This window comes from Mustela nigripes, chromosome 3 (genome assembly GCF_022355385.1).
Source record: "Mustela nigripes isolate SB6536 chromosome 3, MUSNIG.SB6536, whole genome shotgun sequence".
Classification (NCBI taxonomy): Eukaryota; Metazoa; Chordata; class Mammalia; order Carnivora; family Mustelidae; genus Mustela; species Mustela nigripes.
This window is the reverse complement of record NC_081559.1, coordinates 197,458,346-197,480,110: the sequence shown is the minus strand read 5'-3', so window position 1 is coordinate 197,480,110 and position 21,765 is coordinate 197,458,346. Positions and strand designations below refer to the sequence as shown.

The following is a 21,765-nucleotide window of genomic DNA, read 5'->3' as shown; positions in this document are numbered from 1 at the left end:
GCTCAAGTCACTCATAGTAGCTCTTTTCTGAGGACAGCCTTGCCCGTGTCACAGCCCAGCCAGCCAGGCCACGGGCACACCCAGCTTTATTAGGCCGGTGGGCACCCAGCTCAGGCCAGGCTGCCAGGGGCCAGGCTCAAGTACAGCACGGGCATGCCCGAGAGGGCCAGGAAGAAGGCAAAGCAGAGAAGCCGCCCCAGGCTGTCGGCCAGGGCTCCAGCCAGCGTGCCCAGGAACAGCTTCCCCAGCAGCTCCAGCGTGGCCAGGAGGCCGTAGTGTGTGGCCTGTGGGGACGAGGAGGGACCGGGCAGGAGGTCAGGTGAGGGGTCACTTGGATCGCAGCCAGCCCTGCAGCCCCCCTGCACGTCCCTGCCGCAGCCCCCTCACCTGCAGGGCACGGGGCGCCCGCTGGCTGCACCGCATCATCAGGGTGAATGTGGTGGTTGTGACCAGGCCCCCGAGGAGGTGCTGTAGACACAGGCTCAGCAGGGCTGCCCCTGGGAGGGCCGAGATCAGCGGAGCCCAGGACATGGGACCCCTCCCCTCCCGCAGCCAGCCCCTCACCTCTCAGGACGGTGCTGGGGCCCAACCTGACCCCTGAGGTGTCCAGGTGGAAGAGCAGGGTGGTCTGGCAGGCCAGACCCCCGAGACGGAACCGTAGCACTGACCTGAGCAGGGCCAGTGGTTGCCTGAGGTGGGGAGATGGGGTGGGGGTGGGGGGAGTCAGGGAGTGGGGCCCAGGTCGGGTGGGTGCAGGTGAGTGAGCCAGGCTGGGGAGGGCTCACCTGTGCCTGGCCAGCAAGGCCCCGCCCAGGGACGAGCCTACAATGGAGCAGACCACGGCGCCCACACCATTCCACAGCCCCAGCTCTGGCGTGGAGATGCCGTGGTCCAGCAGGAAGAGCGGGAACAAGCTGCTGGCACCCTGCTCACCTGTGGGGAGAATGTGAGCAGGGGCTCCCACCCCCCTTCACCTTGGGGCCTTTAGAGGCCCTCCCCTAGCCGGGCACTGCCTCCGTTCTGGGCCCCAGGTGCCTGGAGATAGCTGGGGCTGGGCATCAGGCAAGCTTAGGGTCAGCATAAGGCGGCGTCAGACCCCAGGTGTTGTGGCTGGAGCTCCCGGAAGCCGTGCAGCAAGAGCTGGGGAACCAGGCTGAACTCCAGCCTGCTATGCTAACGCCCCGAAGGTGACCACCAAATGGATTCCAGGGCTCCTGGAGACCTGCCGGAGGTCCCCCAGGCTCCCACCCTGCTGCTGCCTGACTCACGGCCTCACTTACCCAGTTTGTAAGTGAGCACAAAGCCCGCCGTCCACAGAGTCCCGGGCATGGCCAGCAGGTCCTGCAGAAGGTGCAGGCTGCGGAGGGGTGGTTCCGACGGCCCAGACGCAGGCAGTTGTTGCAGGGCCGGCGCCGCCCAGACGAGGGCAGCAGCCAACCAATAGGTAGCGGCCAGGAGCAGGAAGAGCAGGGGCCAGGAGAGCGTGGGGACCAGGGCCAACAGGCCCCCTCCCGCCAGCACCGCCCCCAGCTTGTAAGCGACCACCTGCACTGTGTTGCCGGGCCCCAGCTCCGCCGGCTCCAAGAGCTGGACGGCCAGCGTGTCCAGGGCCACATCCTGCACAGCCGCACCCAGGTTCAGCAACAGCAGCAGCCCCGCCACAGTGACCGGCAGCCCAGCCGGGCCGGCTTCCGCGGGTGGCAGGGCGGCCAGCAGCCCGCACACCAGGCCCAGAGCAGCCGTGCTGAGCACCAGCCAGGCCTTCAGGGAGCCCCGCGTGTCCACCAGGGGAGCCCACACGAGTTTAAACAGCCAGGGCAGGTACAGCACCTTGGCCAGTCCCACGCGCGTCAGGGAGAGGCCTCGCGCCCGCAGCAGCACGGGCAGCAGGCCAGACTGCAGCCCGTAGGGCAGGCCTTGCACCAGGTAGAGGCCGGCCAGCAGCAGCAGCTTCCGCCGCATGGCCAGGAGAGCGGGGCGCCCGGGGGCTACTGCTGGGGGGCGGGGCCCGGCCCGCGATCGGGCGGGGACCGGGGCTGGGTTCAAGGCCGGACCAGAACCTGGCGCCGGGGCAGAGCGGTTCCGGAGGGGGGGTCTGGGCGGGTCAGGGGTCCCACGACCGCATGGCTCGAGCGGGACCAGTCAGCGCACTGGGCAGGTGGGCGCCCGCGGGTCCTGAGGCAGGCGCACTACGCAGGCGCGCAACGCGCGGCCACTGAGCGCGCGAGCGGGCCAGAGCGCCGCCCGCCCTCGGGCGCCCCCAGTGGCCAACCTGGGTGCGGCCCGGGAGCCGCGGGCCCGGCGGCCACTCGCCTATCTGGTGTTGAGCCCGCGGCTCACCTTGGCCCTCCCCCAAGGGTATGAGGAGATCCGGCTCCCAGACCCCCTGGACCCACACCCTGAATTCCCACAAGCGCTTCCGTGATGTCTCACCTGCAGCTTGGGTGCTGCAGTGCCTAGGGAGGAGTCGGCCTCTTAATTAAGTACCCATGACCCACTACTGCTTATGCCCAGGGCCACAAAAGGTCTCAACCAGGGCGTTGCAGCCAGCTGCTGCCGGAGATGCCCTCCAGGGTCGGTGACCAGGCTGGGAGAGGCCCACCCAGGCCCTGCCTCCCTGCTGCTGGCTTGGTGGAGGGGAGAGGTACGTCCCTGGAGCAGCCGAACACGGGGGGTCTCGCGTGGTCCCTCCTCACAGTGGCACCCACAGGACTCCCGAGGCCCAGAAGAGGAAGTGAGTACAGCCCGTGGTTAAGAACCACCTCCGGAGCGGACAGAGCTAGGGCCTTCGTTCTGTCTCCGAACCCTCGGCCCCCTGAAGCCGACCCAACCCCTAGAGGAACAGCTGGTGAAACCACCTGGAGTGGGTCTCCTGTCACTTCGACAAGCTTCCTCATCTGTAAAATGAGGACTGGCGTCCCTCCCCAAGATGGCGGCGACCCCCAACCGTGCCTGCCCTGCACACAGTGAGCTCCATCTCTGCTCCCGGGGCCAGGACGTAGGGCTGCACACCCACCCCCAGTCTGGGCCTCCCCGGGGTGCCTGTGCGTCAGCATTTTACAGCCCTTCCCCCGGCACCTGGCCTTGAGTGCTCCAGCGTGGGAGGGCCCCCTCGCTGCCTCCCAGCCCAAGGGCTGTGTTTGCACTAGGATGTCACATACTCCAAACCCAATACAAACAAAGCAAGACCTATGTGTTCGTTCTCCCCACCCCCTACCTTGGCTCCTCCAGCGCCCTGCCACCTGCTCGTTCAGGAGGGGAACCAAGCCTTCCTCCTTGAGTCCTCACCGGGACTCCGTTTCCTGCTGCTCACCCAGCCCCCCCGGCTCCGTCTCACAGCGCAGTGTGCTTCCTGTGCTGCTGGCCGGGCGACAGGCGGGCGATGCAGGAAGGCACAGCAGGGCCCCTGGCTGCGTCTACCTTAGGCTATGTTTTCGGACGTGGTCACCCCTGGGACTCAGCTCCCGGGTCTCTCCGGCCGGCTTAGTGCCCGCCCTGTCGCACCTTCACACCTTCACTCCTCCTCGCTTTATGTGAAGTTTGCCGCCGTGTCTGCCTCAAGACCAGAGGCCACGGAGAGACCCGGCCCGTGAGGGCACCACATCTGCAGTGAGGGACACTGCACCTCCCTCCTCTGGGAGCCTTCCTTGACCATTCGCCTCAAGGCTGACAGATGCCCTGCCTGGGGCTAGGTCTCCAAGCCCCACGGAACCCCAGCTCAGACAGGAAGTCAGCAGTGGACAGAGGCAGGGGCAGCTCTACGGGTGTGCACACAGCCGGCCTCCAGGTAGTCAGGCTGCTTCAGCTTTATTAAGGGTCTGCAGAAAGGCAGGGGCCCAGCCCCACAGGTAGCGGGAGCAAGTCCAGAGGGCTCCAGTGACCCCCAGGGAGGACCTTGGCCATGGTGTCCAGGGCCCAGGCCGAGCCTGGGCCCAAACGGGGGCGGGGCTCAGGAGTATTCTCGGGTGAACTTGGCGTGGAACTGGCTCAGCGTCTCCAGCAAAGGCCGCAGCTTCTCCATGGGGGGCAGAATGGTCATCCTGAAAGGGCGAGGGGGGGTAAGTGAAGGTGCTGGGGGCGACCGGGCTGAGCCATGCGGGGCTGGGCCTCACCGGAAGTGGTAGGTGCCTTCCCGCTGCCCGAAGCCACTCCCGGGCACCACGCAGATGCCAGTCTCCTCCAGAAGGCGCATGCAGAAGAACATGTCGGGAGCCAGGCCCAGCTCCTGGGGGCGGACGGACAGGGCGGGGCGCTCACACTCCGCGCTGGTTGGCGGGCCCCACCCGCGCCCCCGCGCCCCCGCGCCCCAGGCCAGTCGCCAGTCGGGCCGCACCTGAGCGCGCTGCACGGCGCGCGGGGGCAGCTGCACGCGAGGGAAGGCGTACATGGCGCCCTGCACCGGGTTGCAGCGGATGCCGGGGGCCTCGTTGAACACCTGCTCCGTGAGCCTCGCTTTCGCCGCCAGCTCGGCCAGCACCGCCTGCCTCTCCTGTGGCCGAGAAGGGTGAGCTGATCAGACCCCGCGGCGGCCGGCGTAGCGCCATCGCACCCCCTCCTCGCCCCTCCCGCTCACCGCCTGGAACTGCGCGAAGGAGGGGTCGGAGGGTGTGGGTGGGCTGACCACCGTGTGCAGCAGGGCCTGGCCCGGCACCGGCGGGCACAGCCGGATGCTCATCAGCTTCTGCATCTGCTGCTGCACCGCGGGGTCCATGTTCACCACCTCCACGTAGCCACCGCGGAACCCGCACCTGCAGCCCAGAGCGCAGGTGTCAGGGCAGGCCGGGCAGGGGACCCAAGCCAGGGTGCAGTCCTTGTGACCCCGCACGCACTCGCCCATGTAGCCCTTGGAGACCGAGTGGAAGGAGGCGAGCTCCTGCTGCGTCGCATAGGGCGGCCCCATCTCCATGAGCACCTTCTTGAACGAGTGGAACCTCGAGCCCTCCGCATACACATTGTCCTGATACACCTGGATGGGCGGGCCAGCGTCACCACAGGGGAGGGTGCTGTCACCCGGGCCCCGCAACCCCAAGCCCCAGGCGAGCCCCTGCCCACACCTCATCAGCCATCAGGAAGAGGCGCTCCTCAAAGGCAAAGCGAATCACGGCCTCGATGCACTCGCGGGCTTGTACCTGTCCTAGGGCGTGGGAGACGCACCAAGTCCAGGGTCAGACTGGGGCTCTGCGCCCGCGGTGGGGGGGCAGACTGACCCCATGGGGAGGGGGACGAGGGAGGGCTGGGGGTCGGGCAGCGCACCAGTGGGGTTGCCGGGGTTGATAATGCAGAGTGCACGTGGGCAGCAGTGGCCACGCGCCTGGCACAGGGCGCGCCGCAGCTCGGCCACGTCGAGGGCCCAAGCGCGCTCCTCATCCAAGTAGTAGTCCACCTGCACAGCGTCGAGCTCGGCCAGCGCGGCCGAGTACAGCGGGTACTGCGGGATGGGGATGAGCACGCCTGTGCGGGTGGGGCCCTCCCCCGCCACCAGCAGCTTCAGCACCGTCTGTCAGCGGGATGGGGAAGCCAGGTTGGTAGGGCCCAGGGGACGGCACCTGCTCCCCGCCCGGCCCGGGAGCACTGTGCCAAGAGGAGCAAGGTCCGCCCAAGCCACAAGGAAAGAGACACGGCGTCTTCCTGCCCTGGCCCTGGCCTACCACGATGGCATCGCTGGCCCCGGTGGACAGGAAGATGTTGTTGGGGTCTGCGGGGATGCCTCCGTCGCGCCGCTCAATGTACCGGGCGGCGTCTTCCCGGATCAGCTGGATACCCGAGCTGACGCTGTAGGCCCCTGGGCCGGACGACAGGGCAGGACAGGGAGAGGAGGACCCGAGAGGCTCCTTAGCCGTCCTGAGGAGTATCTCCCAGCAGTTGGGTCCACCCCTCCCCTGGGACGGCCTCCCACCAGCTCCCGCTCCTCCCTGGGGCTTCGCCCAGTTTGGGCACCGGCACTTACCCAGGCTGTGTCCCCCACATGCCTGCAAGATGCGCTCAGCCCTCCTCCTGGCATCCTCAGGGAAGTCGGGGCTGTTCAGGAGATCGGGGTGCACACAGAGGGCCAGGACCTGGGAGCAGCAGACACTGAGCCCGAGCACGTGGGCGGGCTGGGGAGGGGCACCAGGGCAAACCCCGAGCCTCACCTGACGCAGGAAGGTGATGGGCTTCTGCCCCATGGCCTGCGCGTCCCCGATGTTGGCCCGGACAACCTCCGTGAAGGGCTTCTTTACCCCCTGGGAGTGAAAGGGCACAGGCGTGAGGACAGGACAGGTCCTCGTCCTGTGTGACTGTGGAAATGGGCCTGATGCAGCTGTCCAGGTGCAGCCTGGAGGGCAGTGGTGGGGCCCAGGGCCATACCTGGCGCAGTTCCTGCTCCAGCTCGAGGGCGCGCAGCACAATGGGCCCGCGCACCGCGTACTCCACCCTCCGCACACACGGGTTCATGGTGTCCAGCGTCAGCACCTTCTCCTTCAGCCCGTTCATTGCAACCCGGCTGTGGTCACCTGCCCTCAAGGCCATGACACTACTCAGACCAGGCAGGAAGATCAGGACACAGCAGGATTTGGGCGGGGAAAAGGACGCTGGGTCCAGACTCGATGGGCCGGGGCTGGGAAGAGGGAGCCCGGGGAGAGGGGCTCAAAGTGAAGGACACCCTCTTCGCGGCGGCCTGCTGCCCCCACTGAAAGGGACTGAAAAGGCTGAAGAAGAAGTCGGGGCCGCTGGGCCCCGCCCCACCCGTCTGGGCACAGTTCTGCCCCAGGGAGCCATAGGGAGTGCATGAGGAGGCAGGCGGGGCTTGGGGCGAGGCCCAGTGCCCGCCCAGTGTCCCCATGACAGGGGAGCAGGAGACCTACATGGGGGGTAGGGACAGACAGAAGGTTCAAGAAGCTCTGAGGGACTGGACCTGAGGGAGGGGAGGTGTGCTAAGTGCCCAGACGGGTTGGCAGAGCTGGGCAGAGCTAAACCCCCAGGGGAAATGGAGCTGGGACCCTGGAGATTCACCCCAGCAGGGCTCTGCCGAGTCCTAGCCCTCTCAGGCCTCCCATCTTTGCTTGGGCCAGCAGGCCTGTCTCCCAGGTAACTGAGTGGGGCCTCTATAGAATCCTGGCGTTCCTGGGGGAGGGGAGCGGAAGCTCCGATGCGGGCTTCCATCCGGCTGGCCCCTCCTGGGCTGGCAACCATGGCCCGCAGGCTCCACGAGCCCTGGGGTTGGACCTTGGTCCCAGCTCTGCAGCTGGAGGCGGCCCGGGTCTCTGGGTTGGGATGTTGGGCGACAGGGTGGGGCGGCTCTGGGCCCGCGGACACTGGGCTCCTCTGGGGTGCGGTTGTGCCCTTTCACCATGCCCCAGCCCGGAGCTGCCCTTGGGGCCACACCACAGGCAGGGTGACCTAAGCTCCCCCTCCCTGTTGCTCCTGATTGGCAGAGATAGTGGGAAGCAAGCTGTGATAGGCCATCAGGGCCCCGCCTCCCCAGGCCCTGAAGGGCGTGGATAGGCCATGCCCAGGGGTGGCTACCCCAGCTGGGGACATCTGATTTGGAGCGGAAGGTCAAGGAGCCAGCCCTCTGAGAGAGGCCGTGGGCAGCTGGCCGGGCCTGACGCCAGCCTGGGCTCCTCTGCCCTTGCTGGCCAGCAAGGAAAGAGCAGGAGCCCCAGGCAGCCAGCCTCGGTCTCCCCTCACACCTCTCGGCTCTGGGCCATCTTTTGCCCCTACCCCTACCCCCTGGGCCCTCAGACCAGAGCACAGGTTAATAGGATCCCAGCCCCAGGCAGAGGCAGCCCCGGCCCAGCGCAGGCAGCTATTCGCAGGTGGACACTGGAAGCTGCGTTGCCCCCCACACCCAATTTAACCTGCAGCCTAGGCCGCGGCTCCCCAGCTCTGCTGAGGACACCACTCCAAGCAGTGATGCTCCGAGAAGGATGGGCCCTGCACACATGCAGCTGACCCATCCCATGGGCGAGGAGAAGGTGACCCGGCACTGGCTGCAAGGTGACCCGGCACTGACACGCAAGCTAACAGCACCCTCGGCCCTCCCACCTGAGGCCCCTAAGGGGCCCCCGTCACCCTAACACATTGTGCCCAGCCAGCTCAGGATCTGGGCAGCCAACCTCTGGTCCCCTTTGCCAGCCCAGGCGGAGCCTGGCAGCCAGGCCCCAGGATCAGGGCTACGTGCCAGGAGCGGGGGGACTCATCCCCCAGGGAGGTTTCTGACTCCAGCCTTCATTCGGATTCTCCCCTCTGTGGCTTGAGAGTCTTGTGGGAAGGCCCCTCCCCTTCCACGCCAGGCTCCCTGCTCCTCTGCCATGGATACCCCCAGGCCTGAGCCCCAAGGAATGTCCTTCCGCAGCCCCCGCTGCTCTCAGGAAAGGAAAGAGTTACAGAGGAGTCTCCAGGAGGCTGGGAAGGCAGGGGAGGCAGGGCACAGGCCAGGCCAGGCTTCCCGCCCAGCGGCCGTGGGCCTCACTCCTACGCAGGGCCAGGCAGCCCCAAGCAAGCCCCTACAGGCCCCACACAGGGACCGGCACACCCAGCAGCAGCACCTCAGCTCCCCACCCTCAGGACAGCGGCCCCGGTGACACACACGACAAGGCAGGTGGCAGAACAGCCCTTTATCAAGAGGCACACGATGGAACTAGGTCTCTGCAGCCAGACGGCCCCCCAGGAGGGCTTCTGCCAGAAGCTCATCCCTGAGCGAGGATGCTGGCATCCCCGGCAGGGGAGCTGAGGGAGGTCCCCCGCCGGTTCTCTCCCAGCAGCAGCAGCAGCAGCAGGGCGTACACCAGGGCCCCCAGAGCAGGGGCCCCGCGGCAGCCTCCGGGGCACTCCGGGAGCCAGCCCCTCACATGAGCAGGCAGCAGGGCCTCCTCTCCGCGGGGGCCTCCTCCGAGGGCGCGGTGAGCTTCAGCAGGGGTGGGTCTCCACCGGCCCCGGGTCTGTGTTCCGGCTGGGGGCTTGCAGCAGCGGTGGCCGGCAGGCTGGGCTCAGGCCCCTCGGGCCCCTCGGGCGGGGGACGCTGCAGCTTAGCGGCGGCTCGCTGGCGCTTCAGCTCTGCGAGCGTGTGCTGGGCCTTGACCCGGCCCGGGGCATCGGGGGCACAGCTATCCAGGGGGCTCAGCTGGTAGGAGACGCTCCGGTCCAACCGCTTGGAATACAGGTGCCGCCCAGGGGTGCCTCCAACTCGGCCGTTGTGCGGCCTCACCGACTCAGGATCATCGTCCTGCTGGGGGAGCGCGGGCCTCAGGGGCCGTCGGGAAGGCCTTCTCTGGCCTCCCTGGGCCTCGGGCTCCAGGCTGCATGGCCGCCCGGGACAGCAGCCACGCCCGTGCAGCACCGGCCCGCTGTGTGGGCACAGGGTCACTGGTCCCACCGACCCCCCGCGCGGGCACAGTGGGACAAACATGCAGCGACATCAGCTCACGTGCCTGCTCCACACACGGAGGGGCGCGCCAGGGCCCGCAGCTACCGGGCTGCAGGCTGACAGCGTGGGGCTCACCTCACTAGGTCGGGAGCACAGCTCCGCGTCCGTCCGGCCATCCTCGTCCTCCTCGGGCGGCTCCGGGCTGGTGGGCGGTGGCTGTTGCCACACGATGGCCTCCTGGGCATGCTCCCTGCGGTACAGGCTGGTCCGCTGGGTCAGGCTCACCCTCCTCACCACCTTCCTGGGGGCCGGCAAAGGCAGGATGGGGGGGGGGGGGGGCTGCCAGCGGGGGGGCGAAGGCCGGGTGGGGGCGGGAGGGGCCCGGATCGGGGCGCTCACCCCCGGCTGCCGGCGCTGGAGGTGCGACGCCGCAGCAGAGAGTGCTGGCGGCCCTGGGCGCGCAGCAGTGCGTCCTGCTTGTGCTTCAGCTCCAGCAGCCTGGTCCGCACCGCCTCGTCCCCGCACACGTCTAGGAGAGGCGGGTGGAGGGTCACCGGGGCCCTCCCACCCAGCCCCTACACTGGCAGAGGCGGCCCCAGGGCTTACCAAGGGGCGTCTCGTCCGTCAGAGACTTCCCATTCAGATCGGCCCCATGCGCCACCAGCAGCTCCACCAGGTGCACCTGAGGGCCGGGGAGCCGGGGCTGCTGAAGGGCCCGAGCCAGGAGCCAGGACCCCACGTGCCCCCGCCACGGAGCCAGCCACGCCCGCCGCACTCACCTGGCCCCAGTAGGCTGCGGCATGCAGCGGCTCCCAGCCGTCCTGGTCCTTGGCGCTCAGACTGGCCCGGTGCTCCAGCAGCAGGACGGCTGCCTCGCCGAACCCGTTGGCGGCCGCGATGTGGAGCTACAGGCAAAGAGCTGGGCCTGAGTCCCTGCCAAGCCCCTACGGTAGCCGCCGCCCGCCAGCCTCACCTCACGCGGCCAGGTCCTCACCAGCGTGGCCCCATGGTCCTGGGGGTCATCGATGTCGGCTCCCGCCTGCAGCAGGCAGCGGATGTCCTCCAGCATGCACAGCTCGGGCAGGGCCCGGGCCCCCTCGATGCTGTCCTGGGTGATGCCTGAAAGGAAGCAAGCTCAGGGCCGGCACTCTGGGCGTCCTGGGTGGACAAGGGGGGTCACACTCACCACGGTTGGCCATGGCCGTCTCAAGGCAGTCCAGCGTCCGCTCGTCCTCACAGAGGTCATAAGGCATGTTCCCATCGGTGTTGACGGCCAGGAGGTCGGCACCCCTGCGGGAGGAATGGACAGAGGCTTTGGCCACAAAGCCCTTCCCCCATGGAGGCCTCTAGGCCACCCTCTGCAGAGGCCTTTAGCCTGTGGACTGTGCGGGTCAAAGACAGAGAAGGCCCTGGATCCAGCCCTCAAGCCAGGCGGGCCGTCTCCACCTGCCTCTGAGCACCAGGTTCCACACCCACGTGACCCTGTGAGCCCACACAGGGGGCCTACCAGCCAAAAGCGGGTGCCAGGCCTCTCGGAGCCTCAGGGAGCAAAAAGGAGAGGGAGGAGGAGAGCCTGGATGCCAGAGAGGGCCACGGGGAACAAGGCTCAAGCAGAGGCAAGGCCCGGGGGAGGACGGGGAGCTGAGGGAGCCCAGAACACAAAGGTGGTGCTCTCTGGGCGCAAGAGCCGTGAACACCCACCCACCGTCAGCACCCAGACTGCTCCAAGGAGAGCCTGAGCCCCTGACCACCCATTCTGCTGTAGCCGACAGAGTTGAGGGGCTGGGGCAGCGGGGGGTGCTCCCAGACCCTGGAAAGCCGACCACCCCTCCCGTCCCCCACAGCTCACGTGCAGAGAGGCCCAGCCCTGCCCCACCCTCCTTGTCAAAGGCCGCGTCTATGTCTAGGTGCCCCTCCGTCTTCGCCAGGGCTGCCCTCATCACTCGGTCCAGAAGGGCCTGTTTCTGTGCAGACCCCATCGAGACCAGAGCTAGAGGTCAAGGCCCACCCTCAAGAGTTCCCAAACTCCTACAGGGGCTTGGCAAGAGGGAGCCCCCAGGAGAACCACCACACTTTCCTGAGCACATGTTTGTTCCCCTGGGAGCACAGCCTCCCCCAAGGCCCTGATCTCCAGGCCGGGGTGAAGGTGAAGTCAGCGCTGGCGAAGGGGAGTGGAAACACAAGGCAAGGGCCAAGCACGCTTCCTGCCCAGGACACAGCTGGGCCGCATCAGGATGAACCAGCCTGTGTGAGGAAGGCCCTGCCTCTCCCGGCCCAAGCCCCGTCGCTCTCCCATACAGACGCCCTCCCCCGCAGTGGCGACTGGGGCCTACCGGGCGACGAGCAGCTCTACCAGTTGCAGGTGGCCACAGGTGGCCGCGGCGTGCAGGGGAGTCCAGCTTTCACTATCGCGGGCATTGACCTTGGCCCCCGCCTCCAGGAGCTGCTGCACCATCTCTCGGAAGTCATCAATGCAGCTCTACGAGCCACAAGGCCTGAGTGCCAGCGCCCAGGCCAGCGCCGCCTTCGCTCCCCCTACGCCCCCCATCCCCCGCATGGCTGACCTGGTGCAGGGCCGTCAGGCCATCCTCGTTGGCCAGATCAGGGCTGACCCCACTCTCAAGGAGCTGGCGGACTGTGAGAAGGGGGAGGGAGTGTGGTTAGGGCACAGAGCCACAGGCCAGCACTGCTCTAGGCCCAGGGCAGGGTACCGAAGGAGGCAGCAGTGCAGGGCCCAGAGGGGCCCCCGAGCCCAGGCTGAGGGCTCAAGAGCCGAGGCACTGGGCCTCTGTCTGCCCCCAGAGTGCACACCCCCCGCCCCTGCCTGCAGCGCCAAGCAGGAGCCAGCCCTCCCGACGACGGCTCCCTGCGCTCCGACCCTCAGGCTCCTGCATGTGGGCAGTGCCATGGGGCGCCGGTCCATCCCACTCTGGCTGAGGTTCTGGCTCCCTCCTCCAACAATACCCTCACTGGGGCCCCTGCTCCCCCGAGGTTCTCGCACTAGTTGAGTGCCCCAACCCTACACACGCCCCAGCCCTGAGCAGGCTCCCTGCCCAGCTGCAGCCTGCAGTGTGGGCCCGAGGCGTCCAGTGCCCTCCAGAGCAGAGCCAGCTCCTGTCCTCATGGTTCAGTGGGCCCAGGCTGTCGCCAAGGTCACCTCCTTAACGGCCTGGGCCCCTCAGACTGTGCTCCACAGGCACTAGGAGGACTCAGCCTCCTTCCCACAGTCCCTGGCCTGCACCACGCCCACCACGCCCTCCTGCACTTCCCGGGCCTCGAGGCGCTGCCCTCCGCTCCTTGCCCTCTGCCCCCGGAGGAAGGCAGGAAGAACCCTCGAGCGCCTCTCCGGAGAACAGAGGGGCTATGAGCACACAGGGCACAGGGAGGAATGAGGCGGCTGCTGAAAGCTCAGGCCCCTGGTCTAGCCGGGATGGTCCTGATGGCGAGGAAGAAGTCAAAGGCGGAGCCAGAGGCAGGTGCCAAGGGGGCTAGCCTGTGGGGGACCCCTGCCCCCTCGTTCTGACCTGCTGTGGTGAGCGCTACCGTCCTCCTAGACAGAGGAGGAGATGGAGGACCCAAGCAGGCGGTGGCCAGGACACTCCCGATCGTCACCCAGCACCCCGGCAAGAGGTGGCAAAGGCCATGGGCCACTCCCAGCTCCCCTGAGCGAAGCCCTGGCTCTTGTCCGGGTGCCCCTGCCCAACCCCCACAGCAGCACCCATGTGCGCAGCCCACCACGGGCCGGCCCCGGGCGGCCCACCACAGGGGGCATGCGGATGAGGACGTTGGCCAGCCCCGAGGGCCTCCAAGGAGGGCACTGCGCCCTGGGGCTCGGCCACGCTCACCTTCCTCCAGGTCATTGCGGGCAGCAGCCTCCAGAAGGGTGACGCTAGGAGGGAAGAGGACCCGCTTCTGCGGCCCGCCCCCAGCCGCCTCCGTCCGCGGCCGCTCCCGATGGCTCTTCTTGCCCTGGGCCTCCTTCTCTGCCTGGGCCCACGCCTTCACCTGCTGGGCCCGGCGCTTCTGGGCATGCTTCAGCCGCTCCTGCGCATTCATCCTGCCCACCACGGGCATCTCTGCCAGCAGCTCCAGGTGCTCGGCCATGGCGGGGGCGACCTGCCAGGGGGGCAGCTCGGGGCACCAGATTGGGGAGCACCGGGGCCAGACTGGGCCTGAGGAGTGGGGCGGTGGGCCGGACCAGCACCCTTGGGGGCATCCCCTCCCTAAGGCTTGGCGGTGCCCTCTGCCCCTGGCAAGGCTGGGTCACAAGGCCCCACGCTGTGACCAGGCCCAGGCGGTCCTGAGGGACATGGACCCCAGGCAGAAAGGGCAGTGTGGGAGGTGCCCAAGGGTGACACCTCGGCTGCTCAGCGGGCACGGCCTCACCTCGCTTTTGGGGTCAGGGTGCACGGCCTGTGGGAAGCAGCCCAGGACCTGGGCAGCCTCAGTCCTGGGTCTGAAGCTAATTACCCAGGTAACAGAGTCGCTGTGTCCTGCCACTTCGATGAGGGCCAAGGGAAGGCAGGGCAACGGGCAGAGGTCCCGGGAGTGCTCCGGCGTTCGAGAAGCCCCCTCCCCTTCCGGGTCTCAGGATCCTGGGTAGGGCCTGGGGACAGCCATGGCCTGGCCTTCCCTCCGTGCTCCTATCTGTCTTCCAGGGTCAGGACATAAGGGCTAACAGGGAGCTGGGCCAGAGGGCCGGACCCACAGCCACAGAGAGGTCAGGGCAGGCTGTGCCCTCGGAGTCCTGCGGTCTTGGCCCCTAGCGCCCAGGAGTGAGTCTGTCAAAGCAGCGAGGGTACCAAAGGCCTGGCAGGCCTGGCGGCTGTGTCCCTGGGGGGCCTCCTTCCGAAGAGCAGTAGATCAGGCTGCAGGCTGCTGGCGGCCTCCACTCGCCTGGGGGGGAGGAACACGGAGCCCATCATGACCACTGCAGGCAGCGCAGGCCAGCAGGTGAGAGAGCCAGCCCCGCCCCAACAGACTCCACCCCACACCCAGCGCTGCTGGACCAGAATCCTGGTGGGGGCACTTGCCACCTGACATCACCACCCCCGGGGCTCCCAGAAAAGGCAGCCCAACTCAGAGCAGGGAGCAAGGAGGGCTGGCCGGGCCACAGGCCTTCCCCATGAGGCTGCCTCTCCACAGCCCAGGTACTGGCCTCTGGGAGCTGTTTTCTGGAAGCTTCTCAAGGCCTCGGCTCCCTCCGCTTTGCTGACCTGTCTGCTCCCAGGGTGGACTACACAAGGTCACCTTCTCCTTGCCCACGCCCCCAACTGCCTGAGGGCTATAGAACCTCACACACCCTGCAGGACTCTGCCTCCCTCCTGACCAGGCCCAGAGCCCTCCCCGCCACCCCCAGAGAGCAGGCAGCCCCCCCCACACATGTGACCTTCACCTCTCTGGCCTTCCGGGAAGACGACCTGAACAGACCACCCCGAGAGACCATAAACAAGGAGTGAGGCACTTGGTCTCCAGCCCTGGCAAGGGGTGGGGACCCCAGGCCAAGCCTCCCCGAAAGTGGGCTCCCAGGGTCGTAGGGACTGGTTTCCCTTCTGGAAGCCGGGCGTCGGAACCAAAGCCGCCATCCGACCAGGTTAGCGCTGGCTGGACTTAAAAGATGTCACCCGGGGCGCCTGGGGGGCTCAGTGGGTTAAAGCCGCTGCCTTCGGCTCAGGTCATGATCCCGGGGTCCTGGGATCGAGCCCCACATAGGGCTCTCTGCTCAGCGGGGAGCCTACTTCCCCCTCTCTCTCTGCCTACTTGTGATCTCTCTCTGTCAAATAAATTAAAAATCTTTAAAAAAAAAAAAAAAAAGATGTCACCCACCCCGCCGCTTTACAGGCTAACAGAGGGGCAGATGTGCACCCTCTGGAAAAGAACCAAGAAGGGCAAGCAGCTGTCTGAACTGATTCCGTGTCTTTGGGTTCCTACTCATCTTGAAAGCCATCCACGAAAATAATCCCAAAGCAGGAAGAAGGATCAGCCTCAGCATCCCCTCCCCCAGCCCAGCCACAATGGGAAGCGCCCTGGCCAGCCCACAGTGGACACTGTGGTCTCCTGGTTTGGGTGGTGACAGCTTACTCAGGCCCTCAGCCCCCGACTCTGGGGGGGCCCTGGGTCTACTCTGGGTCCCTTGAGCAGTGCTCCTTGCTGCAAGATGCCCCAGGGCAGTCTCCCTGTAACTCTGGGCAGGTCCTGGGGCTGCTGACTACCTTCTCTGAGCCCAAGGTGACCCTAAGGTGGCCCTGAGAGTGCCCGGGAAACGCTGCAGTGGGCACCTGCCCCCCAGGACAGTCTCCATTGAAGGAGGGCCCCTCCAGGCTCAGCCCTACGCCTTCTGGGCCCCGGTCCCCTGGACCCTGCCTGACACCCCTCCCCAGGCCTCACTCGGTGGCCTTCTCCCACCACAGTCCAGGAAGAGCCCACCAGAAGTGAAAGACCTGACCCTCAACAGAGTCACCAAGGCCCAGATGGCTCAGTGGCATCTCCCAGAATGACCCATGTGCCACACCCAGGCCGCAGGGGGAAGGGGGGCCTCTCCCACCTCACTCACAAGCCCTCCCCAAGTCTCACTGGAATGTCAAACAGATGATCTGGGCAACTTTTTCCAGGTCTCAGCTCTGTGCCCAAGAAAGCTGCACAAGAGTACTGGAGCTCTAAGGGAGGCGCCTCCTGGAGGGACAGAGACCGCCCTGGAGCCTCTCAGAGCCACACCCCTCGATCATCCCCAGAGACTGCGGAGAACGCTGCCAGGGCCCCTGGCTTCTGGGACGGGAGGCCCAGTCCCCAGACCCTACCAGGCAGGAAGCCATCCGGGCTGGGCCGAGGTCCCAGCCGCCCTGCGACACCCAGAGTCCGGGCCTCCCCGCAGGTCCCTGTCCTGACCCCCATTCGCTCCACGGGGAAACTGATGCCGCACCTACATCCAAAGTCCCCTGCCAGCCACCCCAGCACTTCCTCCCTGGTGCCAGCCGCAGCGTCTGTGTGAGGATTAGCAGGGTGTGACAGAGTGACGGGGACTGGAACTCAGCGGGGCTGGGGCCGTCGCGCCGCGTCAGGCCCGAGCCGGTCACCCGCCTTCCCTGTGGTTGTGGGGTCTTCCCCCCTCGCAGATGTGAAGCTATGTGTGGCTTCTGGAGTAGATTCCTATAACTTGCAATCCAAAGAGCTGGTTTTATATGCCGCGTTACCCCACTACTGCCCCTCTCCGGAGGAACAAGGGGCCGGCAGGACCCCCAGGGAACCCGGCGGGTAAGGTGGGCATCCCAGACTCCGGTTTGCCTGTCAGAGCAACCGAGGGCGGCGACGGCTCACATGCAGCCCAGCCCCCACTCCAGGGCCAACCCATGGTCCGTAGCCCATGTGCTCACTGGCCCCCACGGCAGACGGGCTCGCCTTGGAAGACTCCCATCCCCCAGGGTCCCTGAGGCCCAAGGCACGCGTCTCACGACAGCTTCCCGAGCAGGCGGAGCTGGAAGCTGGACACCAGACACAAGGGCACGCTCTGTCCCCGCCTGTCTGCCACTAGACGATGAGCCTGTGGAGGGCACACTCCCAGTCCATCTCCTTAACCGTGTGCCGGCACCTTCAGGAGGAGCCGTCGGTCCGTATCTGCGTATCTGCGAGGGGCTGGGGGACTGGGCCTGGCACAGCTCCAGGCCAAGGTGCCCCAGGGGCTGCACCACCCAGTCGGGGAAGGACCAGATGCTGTGCAGAGGCGGCCCACCCACCGCATGGCTCAGGGCCAGGGCTGGGGGTGCCGAGGACAGGCCCCTGCCCCCGAGGAGAAGGAAGCAGGCACAAGTGCTGCGAGCCCACAGCAGGGCCTGGGGTGCTGCCACGGGCACCTCCCGACTGTGGCACCGATGCGGCACAGAGAGGCCATCCCCGGGGCACGCACCGGCAGGCCCCCAGCGCTGCCATCGGGCCCTGCTGCTACCGCCTCTGTGACGACCCCCCAGGTCTGTCCCAGGGCCCCCTGCGGTTAAGACCTGAGTGCTGAGGGAGCGGCTGTGCACAAACAGCTTGCGCGGGGGCACCCGGGAGGCTCAGGCATCCCAGCGTCCGACTCTGATCTCCGCTGGGTCCGGTCTGGGGTCTCAGGGTCGTGGGCCGGAGCCAGGCTCGGCTCCGTGCTGAGTGGGCTCAGGGTTCTCCTTCCCCCGCTGCCCCTCCTCCCAGGCGCACACGTGCCCTGCTCTCTGATAAATAAATCTTTATTTTTTAAGAGATTTTATTTATTTATTTATTTTGAGAGAGAGAGAGAGAGAGAGCATGAATGGGGGGAGGGGCAGAGGGATAAGCAGGCCCCCCGCTGAGCAGGGAGACCCCTGGCGTGGGTCTCCATCCTAGGACCCTGGGACCCTGACCTCAGCTGAAGGTCTAACAAGTCAGGTCACGGTGGCTCTTCCCGATGTTGGCACTGAAGGGCGAAACAAATCAAAACAAAACCAGAAAAAAAACCGGCCAGCAGGGCAACACACGTGCAAGAAGCACGACAAAGCAGCGCTCAGGCCGGTCGCAATGGGCCCGCGAGACAGCCCACAGGGCAAAGGTCCCATGGAAAATGCCCAGTTAGATATTTGAGTCCCGGACAACTGGCAGCAGGACACGAGTTGGACAGCACACGTGGCTGGACCAGAGAGCCAAGGGTCCCTGCCTCAAGGACACACCTGGGCATCCAGGGAAACAGAAAAGGCCTGGACCAAATACAGCGTCAAGACACTGCCTCACGGGTGTGCCTCCCCGCGCACAGCTGACCCTTCCCGAAGATCAGAGGTCGAGCCCTCCTGTGTCCGGAAAAGAGGAGGAGGAGGCCCCCCAGGGAGAAGAGGCTCCACCAGAACCCGGCCCAGAACCCGGCCGAGCCGCGAGGGAAGGAAGAGAAGCCTTGACCAGAGGAACAGCGTCGAGGGGCTTTGACCCTGCTCTCAATCCCCCAATTCTGAAACCACCTCAGCCCCCTGGCCTGGAAGGGGGGCCCCCACTGGCCCTGTTCCTCACTGTGGCCTGCGGCCCCTTCCCCACTCCCCCCTCCAGGAGTCCCAGCAGACGTGAGCCATCCGCTGAGCCAACCGCCCACACCAGCCCTTGCCCTGGGCACCGCCCTGCCACTGCGCCAGGTCTGAATTCCTGGTGGCCTCAACCTCTCGTGACAGCCCTTCAGCTCCTGCCCCTCAGTCCTGACCTCCTCCTCCTGCCAGCGACCTCGTCCTCTGCCCGCTGTGCCCCGTCCCTGTCACCATCAGGAACTGTCTCCTCCACCCCCGCTCTGCCATTTCAACTCGACACCCCCTTCTCCTAGCCCCACCGCCTAGCCCCCAGTTCAGTCCTGCAGACGCTGACCGCCGCACCCCTCCTGCCCTCGCTTTCAGCTTCAAGCTGTGCTCTCTCCTCCTGCGCACACGCGGGAGCCCCCAGCGTGACTGCTCCAAGCGGAGCCACGGACGCAAGACCACGCGTCCAACAAGTGCGGGGCCCACTCTGTAGAGGCCGCTTTCAGGCAACCAACTTGAGCCATGGAAACTGGAGGCCGGAGAGTGCCCACAGTCACCCCCAGCCCCCGGGCTGAATGCAAACAGGCCCGTCAGGTGACCCACCGCACAACAGCCATAAGCCCCAGCTGACCAATGGGCCCCTTACACCTGCACACAGGAACCAAAAACAGGAGCTTTCCCACATTCCCACACCGCCTCGCCTTCCCCGCTAGCCGCAGCCCCCACCTCCCAGCGGCCAGTCTCTCCCTCCCTGCCCCGCACGCTGTCCTGCCCGCTGCCCCCTCGCAGCGCGTCCAGTGAGCTCTCCTTTGTTCTGCCTCCACCTGACTGGGTCACCCCACAATGGCACTACTTCTTTGAGAAATCTTACAGCTTCTTTTGCCTCTTCTCCCTCATTTTCAGGCTCAGCAGCTCCCATGCTTCAAGAGTAGACAGCAGCCATCAGACAAGGATATCCAAGGAAGCCTCTGGGTGCTTCCCCCCAGTGCAATGATCATCCCAACCTAATCGGAAACACAACACACGCACGGTGCTGGAGTAGACAGGGACCCTCGCCGGCACTGCTTCTACTCGTGTTTGGGCTCAGGTTCTACCCAATTCAACGGGGCAAGAAAAAGAAGTAAGCAGGGTAAGGACCGGAAGAACACAAAAACACGATTTACAAATGACACTGTGTCTGACAAAAACCTGATGATCCCAGAGAAAAACTATTAGGGTTGATTAAAACAAAGCAATATTGGAAAATACAAGGTCAGTGTAAACAATACTGTCTCCACAAGCCCTAGCAACAACTAGACAACGAAAAATTACAATGCTGTTCATGGTAACACAACAGTATCCCAAATCATTAACGTCTAAGAATGAGTCTCACAAAAGAGGCACAAGACCTATACACAGAAAACCGCAAAAGCTTTTCCAGGAGCATGAGGAAGAACCGGCAAGTAACAGGGCGCACAGCACTCAGGGTCACGAGCCTCAGAACCCCCGGGATGTCCTTTCTGGCACGGTCCCTACCAAAACACCGCGGCTGTATTTGAAACTCACAAAACTCTTTCTCCATGTTACGTGAAACTCAAAAGGCCAAGAACCATCAGGACAATCCTTAAAAAGAACAAATTTTAAGTACTCACAGTATTCCATAACAGACCTCATATAAAGACTGGTAAGTAAGACTTTAAGGTATTGGCTTGGGGTAAACAGACCCATGGAACAGAGACAGCCCAGAAACAGACCCACGACGTGTAGACAACTTAAAACAGTGCAGAATAACAGAAAAAGAACCTTTCTGATCAATGGAGCTGGGCCAACCGGAGAGCCACATGGGAAAAAGCTCATCGAAACCACAACCCCAGGGGCACTGTGCTTCTCAGCGTTAAAGGTAAGGTCGTACGCCTTCTCCAGGCTGGCCACCAACGGCACAGACTGTGGGGGACAAGCGGAGCTGCACCGCAGTTACAAACATTCAGTCCATGGAAGACCCATGAAGAGGGTGAAAAGCCAAGCTACTGACCGGAGAGCATGTCTGCAAATCACAGACCAAGGACTGCTCTCCCGCTCGCCTAAAGGACTCAAAATTCAGCAGTAAAAACCAAAACAAATAATGTAATTAGAAAATGGGCAAAAGGCATGAAGAGACATCACACTGAAGAGGACATACAGATGGCCAAAAACGCCCACGGGAAGACCTGCGACAGCACGAGCCATGAGGACACCATGGCCTGAAGCCACATGAGGTGTCCCTGTGCACCTGCAGGACAGCGAGGCCCTCCCACACCGCAGGGCACATGACCCGGTGAGGCCACTCTGGAAAACAGACCAGCAGTTCCTTATAAACACTGCGCATGTGCGCCCCACGTGACCCAGCAGCTGCCCTCTCGGGCCTCTGCCCCACAGAAATAGACAAAAACCTGAACATGAACTTCACAGCGACCTTATTCTTAACAGGCTCAAACTGGAAATGTCCCAGGCCTTCAACCAGCAAACGACTAACCAAACTCTGTCCCCCACCCCGTGGAACTCTCCAGCGGCGAGCAGGGCCCGACTCAGGATGGCCCAGCCTAGTGGTTCTCAAGGGCACTGAGTTCCTCCCTAACAGCCGCACCCCTGATGTGATAAGATCTTGGGTGTGCAGCGGGCAGAGGAAGATGGTGGCCATGGCTTCTTAGGACAGCACAGGGTCCTGGTCATGGAGCTGTTCTGCACTTGGACGCTGGTGACCACACAAACCCATACAGTTAACACTGGACAGAAGTAAACACACACGTGCGTGCACAGAGATGCACTAACACCGGTAAAATCTGAAAAGGTCAGTGGAGTATGTGGGTGTTGGTGTCCTAGATGCCGTAAGGGAACTGGGGATTGTGGCAGGGGTCCGTCTCCCTGAACTTCTTCTCTCAAATGTATGTGAACCTACCGGGATCTCAAAGTGAAAGCAGTGAGGAAGGAAGGCCTGGAGAGGGAACGGTGCTGGCCGTGTAACCCCAGCACTGCTGAAAGGCAAAAGGAACCCTTCCGCCAGACAGGGAAACGGGCCAAGACCTTCCACTTGCACCTCACCTCCCCCACAGAGGATACCCCCGGCCATCAGCCAGTTTGCCCCTCTCCCCAGCCCCCGGAGCGGAGACCAACAGCGCAGAAGGCACAGAGGAACGATGACTATCCTGGACCACTACGAGGGTGTTCCTAATATCCAGGTCCTCCGCTAGCCGTCCCGCTGCAGACACAGCCCCAGTGCTCCAGAGCCATGGCCAGACAGGACATTCCCAGGACAGTTGGCCACCTGGGCCCCAGGCCGTGAGCTCAAGCACTGTACGGACGTCTAGCTCCCTGAACCTTCAAGAAATGCACGCTCAAGGATTAAGGGCACAAACGGCTTCCCCAGCACCTGGCCTCGTGGGCAGGAGGGAGCCACCAGGATCACTC

The 21,765-nt window shown here is 65.0% G+C and overlaps 3 protein-coding genes across 9 annotated transcripts in view; all 3 read right to left on the bottom strand.

Moving 5' to 3' along the window:
* Positions 1-16: 16 nt before the first annotated feature.
* Positions 17-2,142, bottom strand: MFSD3 (major facilitator superfamily domain containing 3). 2 transcript variants are annotated; one of them, XM_059395438.1, is made up of 5 exons: positions 1,281-2,142; positions 786-933; positions 565-689; positions 388-497; positions 17-284 (listed from the first exon to the last, which is right to left on the bottom strand). In XM_059395438.1, exons 1-5 carry the CDS (start codon positions 1,960-1,962, stop codon positions 111-113), a joined length of 1,239 nt encoding a protein of 412 aa, XP_059251421.1. In that variant the 5' UTR covers positions 1,963-2,142; the 3' UTR covers positions 17-110. The 2 variants fall into 2 exon arrangements, with proteins under 2 accessions (XP_059251421.1, XP_059251422.1); XM_059395439.1 differs by lacking the exon at positions 565-689.
* Positions 2,143-3,791: 1,649 nt separating this feature from the next.
* Positions 3,792-6,734, bottom strand: GPT (glutamic--pyruvic transaminase). 2 transcript variants are annotated; one of them, XM_059395436.1, is made up of 11 exons: positions 6,346-6,731; positions 6,132-6,221; positions 5,948-6,056; positions 5,649-5,782; positions 5,254-5,497; positions 5,055-5,134; positions 4,830-4,966; positions 4,574-4,748; positions 4,334-4,489; positions 4,113-4,225; positions 3,792-4,040 (listed from the first exon to the last, which is right to left on the bottom strand). In XM_059395436.1, the coding sequence occupies exons 1-11, from the start codon at positions 6,505-6,507 to the stop codon at positions 3,950-3,952; spliced, it is 1,491 nt and encodes a 496-aa protein (XP_059251419.1). In that variant the 5' UTR covers positions 6,508-6,731; the 3' UTR covers positions 3,792-3,949. The 2 variants fall into 2 exon arrangements, with proteins under 2 accessions (XP_059251419.1, XP_059251420.1); XM_059395437.1 differs by lacking the exon at positions 4,574-4,748 and having other exon boundaries at positions 3,949-4,040; positions 4,749-4,966; positions 6,346-6,734.
* Positions 6,735-8,582: 1,848 nt separating this feature from the next.
* Positions 8,583-21,765, bottom strand: part of PPP1R16A (protein phosphatase 1 regulatory subunit 16A) — a 34,168-nt gene continuing 20,985 nt past the window's right edge. For 3 of the 5 annotated variants that reach the window (XM_059395431.1, XM_059395434.1, XM_059395432.1), the window contains exons 2-11: positions 13,192-14,242; positions 11,911-11,981; positions 11,680-11,825; positions 10,533-10,636; positions 10,341-10,465; positions 10,126-10,251; positions 9,953-10,028; positions 9,746-9,875; positions 9,482-9,647; positions 8,583-9,208 (exon numbers count right to left, since the gene is read on the bottom strand). In XM_059395431.1, the coding sequence (XP_059251414.1) occupies positions 8,828-9,208; positions 9,482-9,647; positions 9,746-9,875; positions 9,953-10,028; positions 10,126-10,251; positions 10,341-10,465; positions 10,533-10,636; positions 11,680-11,825; positions 11,911-11,981; positions 13,192-13,450 (1,584 nt within the window). In that variant the 5' untranslated portion in view covers positions 13,451-14,242 and the 3' untranslated portion in view covers positions 8,583-8,827. Of the gene's footprint in view, positions 9,209-9,481; positions 9,648-9,745; positions 9,876-9,952; positions 10,029-10,125; positions 10,252-10,340; positions 10,466-10,532; positions 10,637-11,679; positions 11,826-11,910; positions 11,982-13,191; positions 14,243-19,213; positions 19,307-21,765 lie in introns of those variants that run through there. The other 2 variants (XM_059395433.1, XM_059395435.1) reach the window with 2 other exon arrangements.

Excerpts from the sequence above, each read along its gene's own strand:
- MFSD3 (XM_059395438.1), bottom strand. The coding sequence starts at position 1,962 with ATGCGGCGGAAGCTGCTGCTGCTGGCCGGCCTCTACCTGGTGCAAGGC. Across the intron at positions 934-1,280 it reads TGTGCTCACTTACAAACTGG|GTGAGCAGGGTGCCAGCAGC; the intron begins GTAAGTGAGGCC and ends TTCTCCCCACAG. Across the intron at positions 690-785 it reads GCCTTGCTGGCCAGGCACAG|GCAACCACTGGCCCTGCTCA; the intron begins GTGAGCCCTCCC and ends TCCCCACCTCAG.
- GPT (XM_059395436.1), bottom strand. The coding sequence starts at position 6,507 with ATGGCCTTGAGGGCAGGTGACCACAGCCGGGTTGCAATGAACGGGCTG. Across the intron at positions 4,490-4,573 it reads CCTTCGCGCAGTTCCAGGCG|GAGAGGCAGGCGGTGCTGGC; the intron begins GTGAGCGGGAGG and ends TCTCGGCCACAG. Across the intron at positions 4,041-4,112 it reads GAAGGCACCTACCACTTCCG|GATGACCATTCTGCCCCCCA; the intron begins GTGAGGCCCAGC and ends TCGCCCTTTCAG.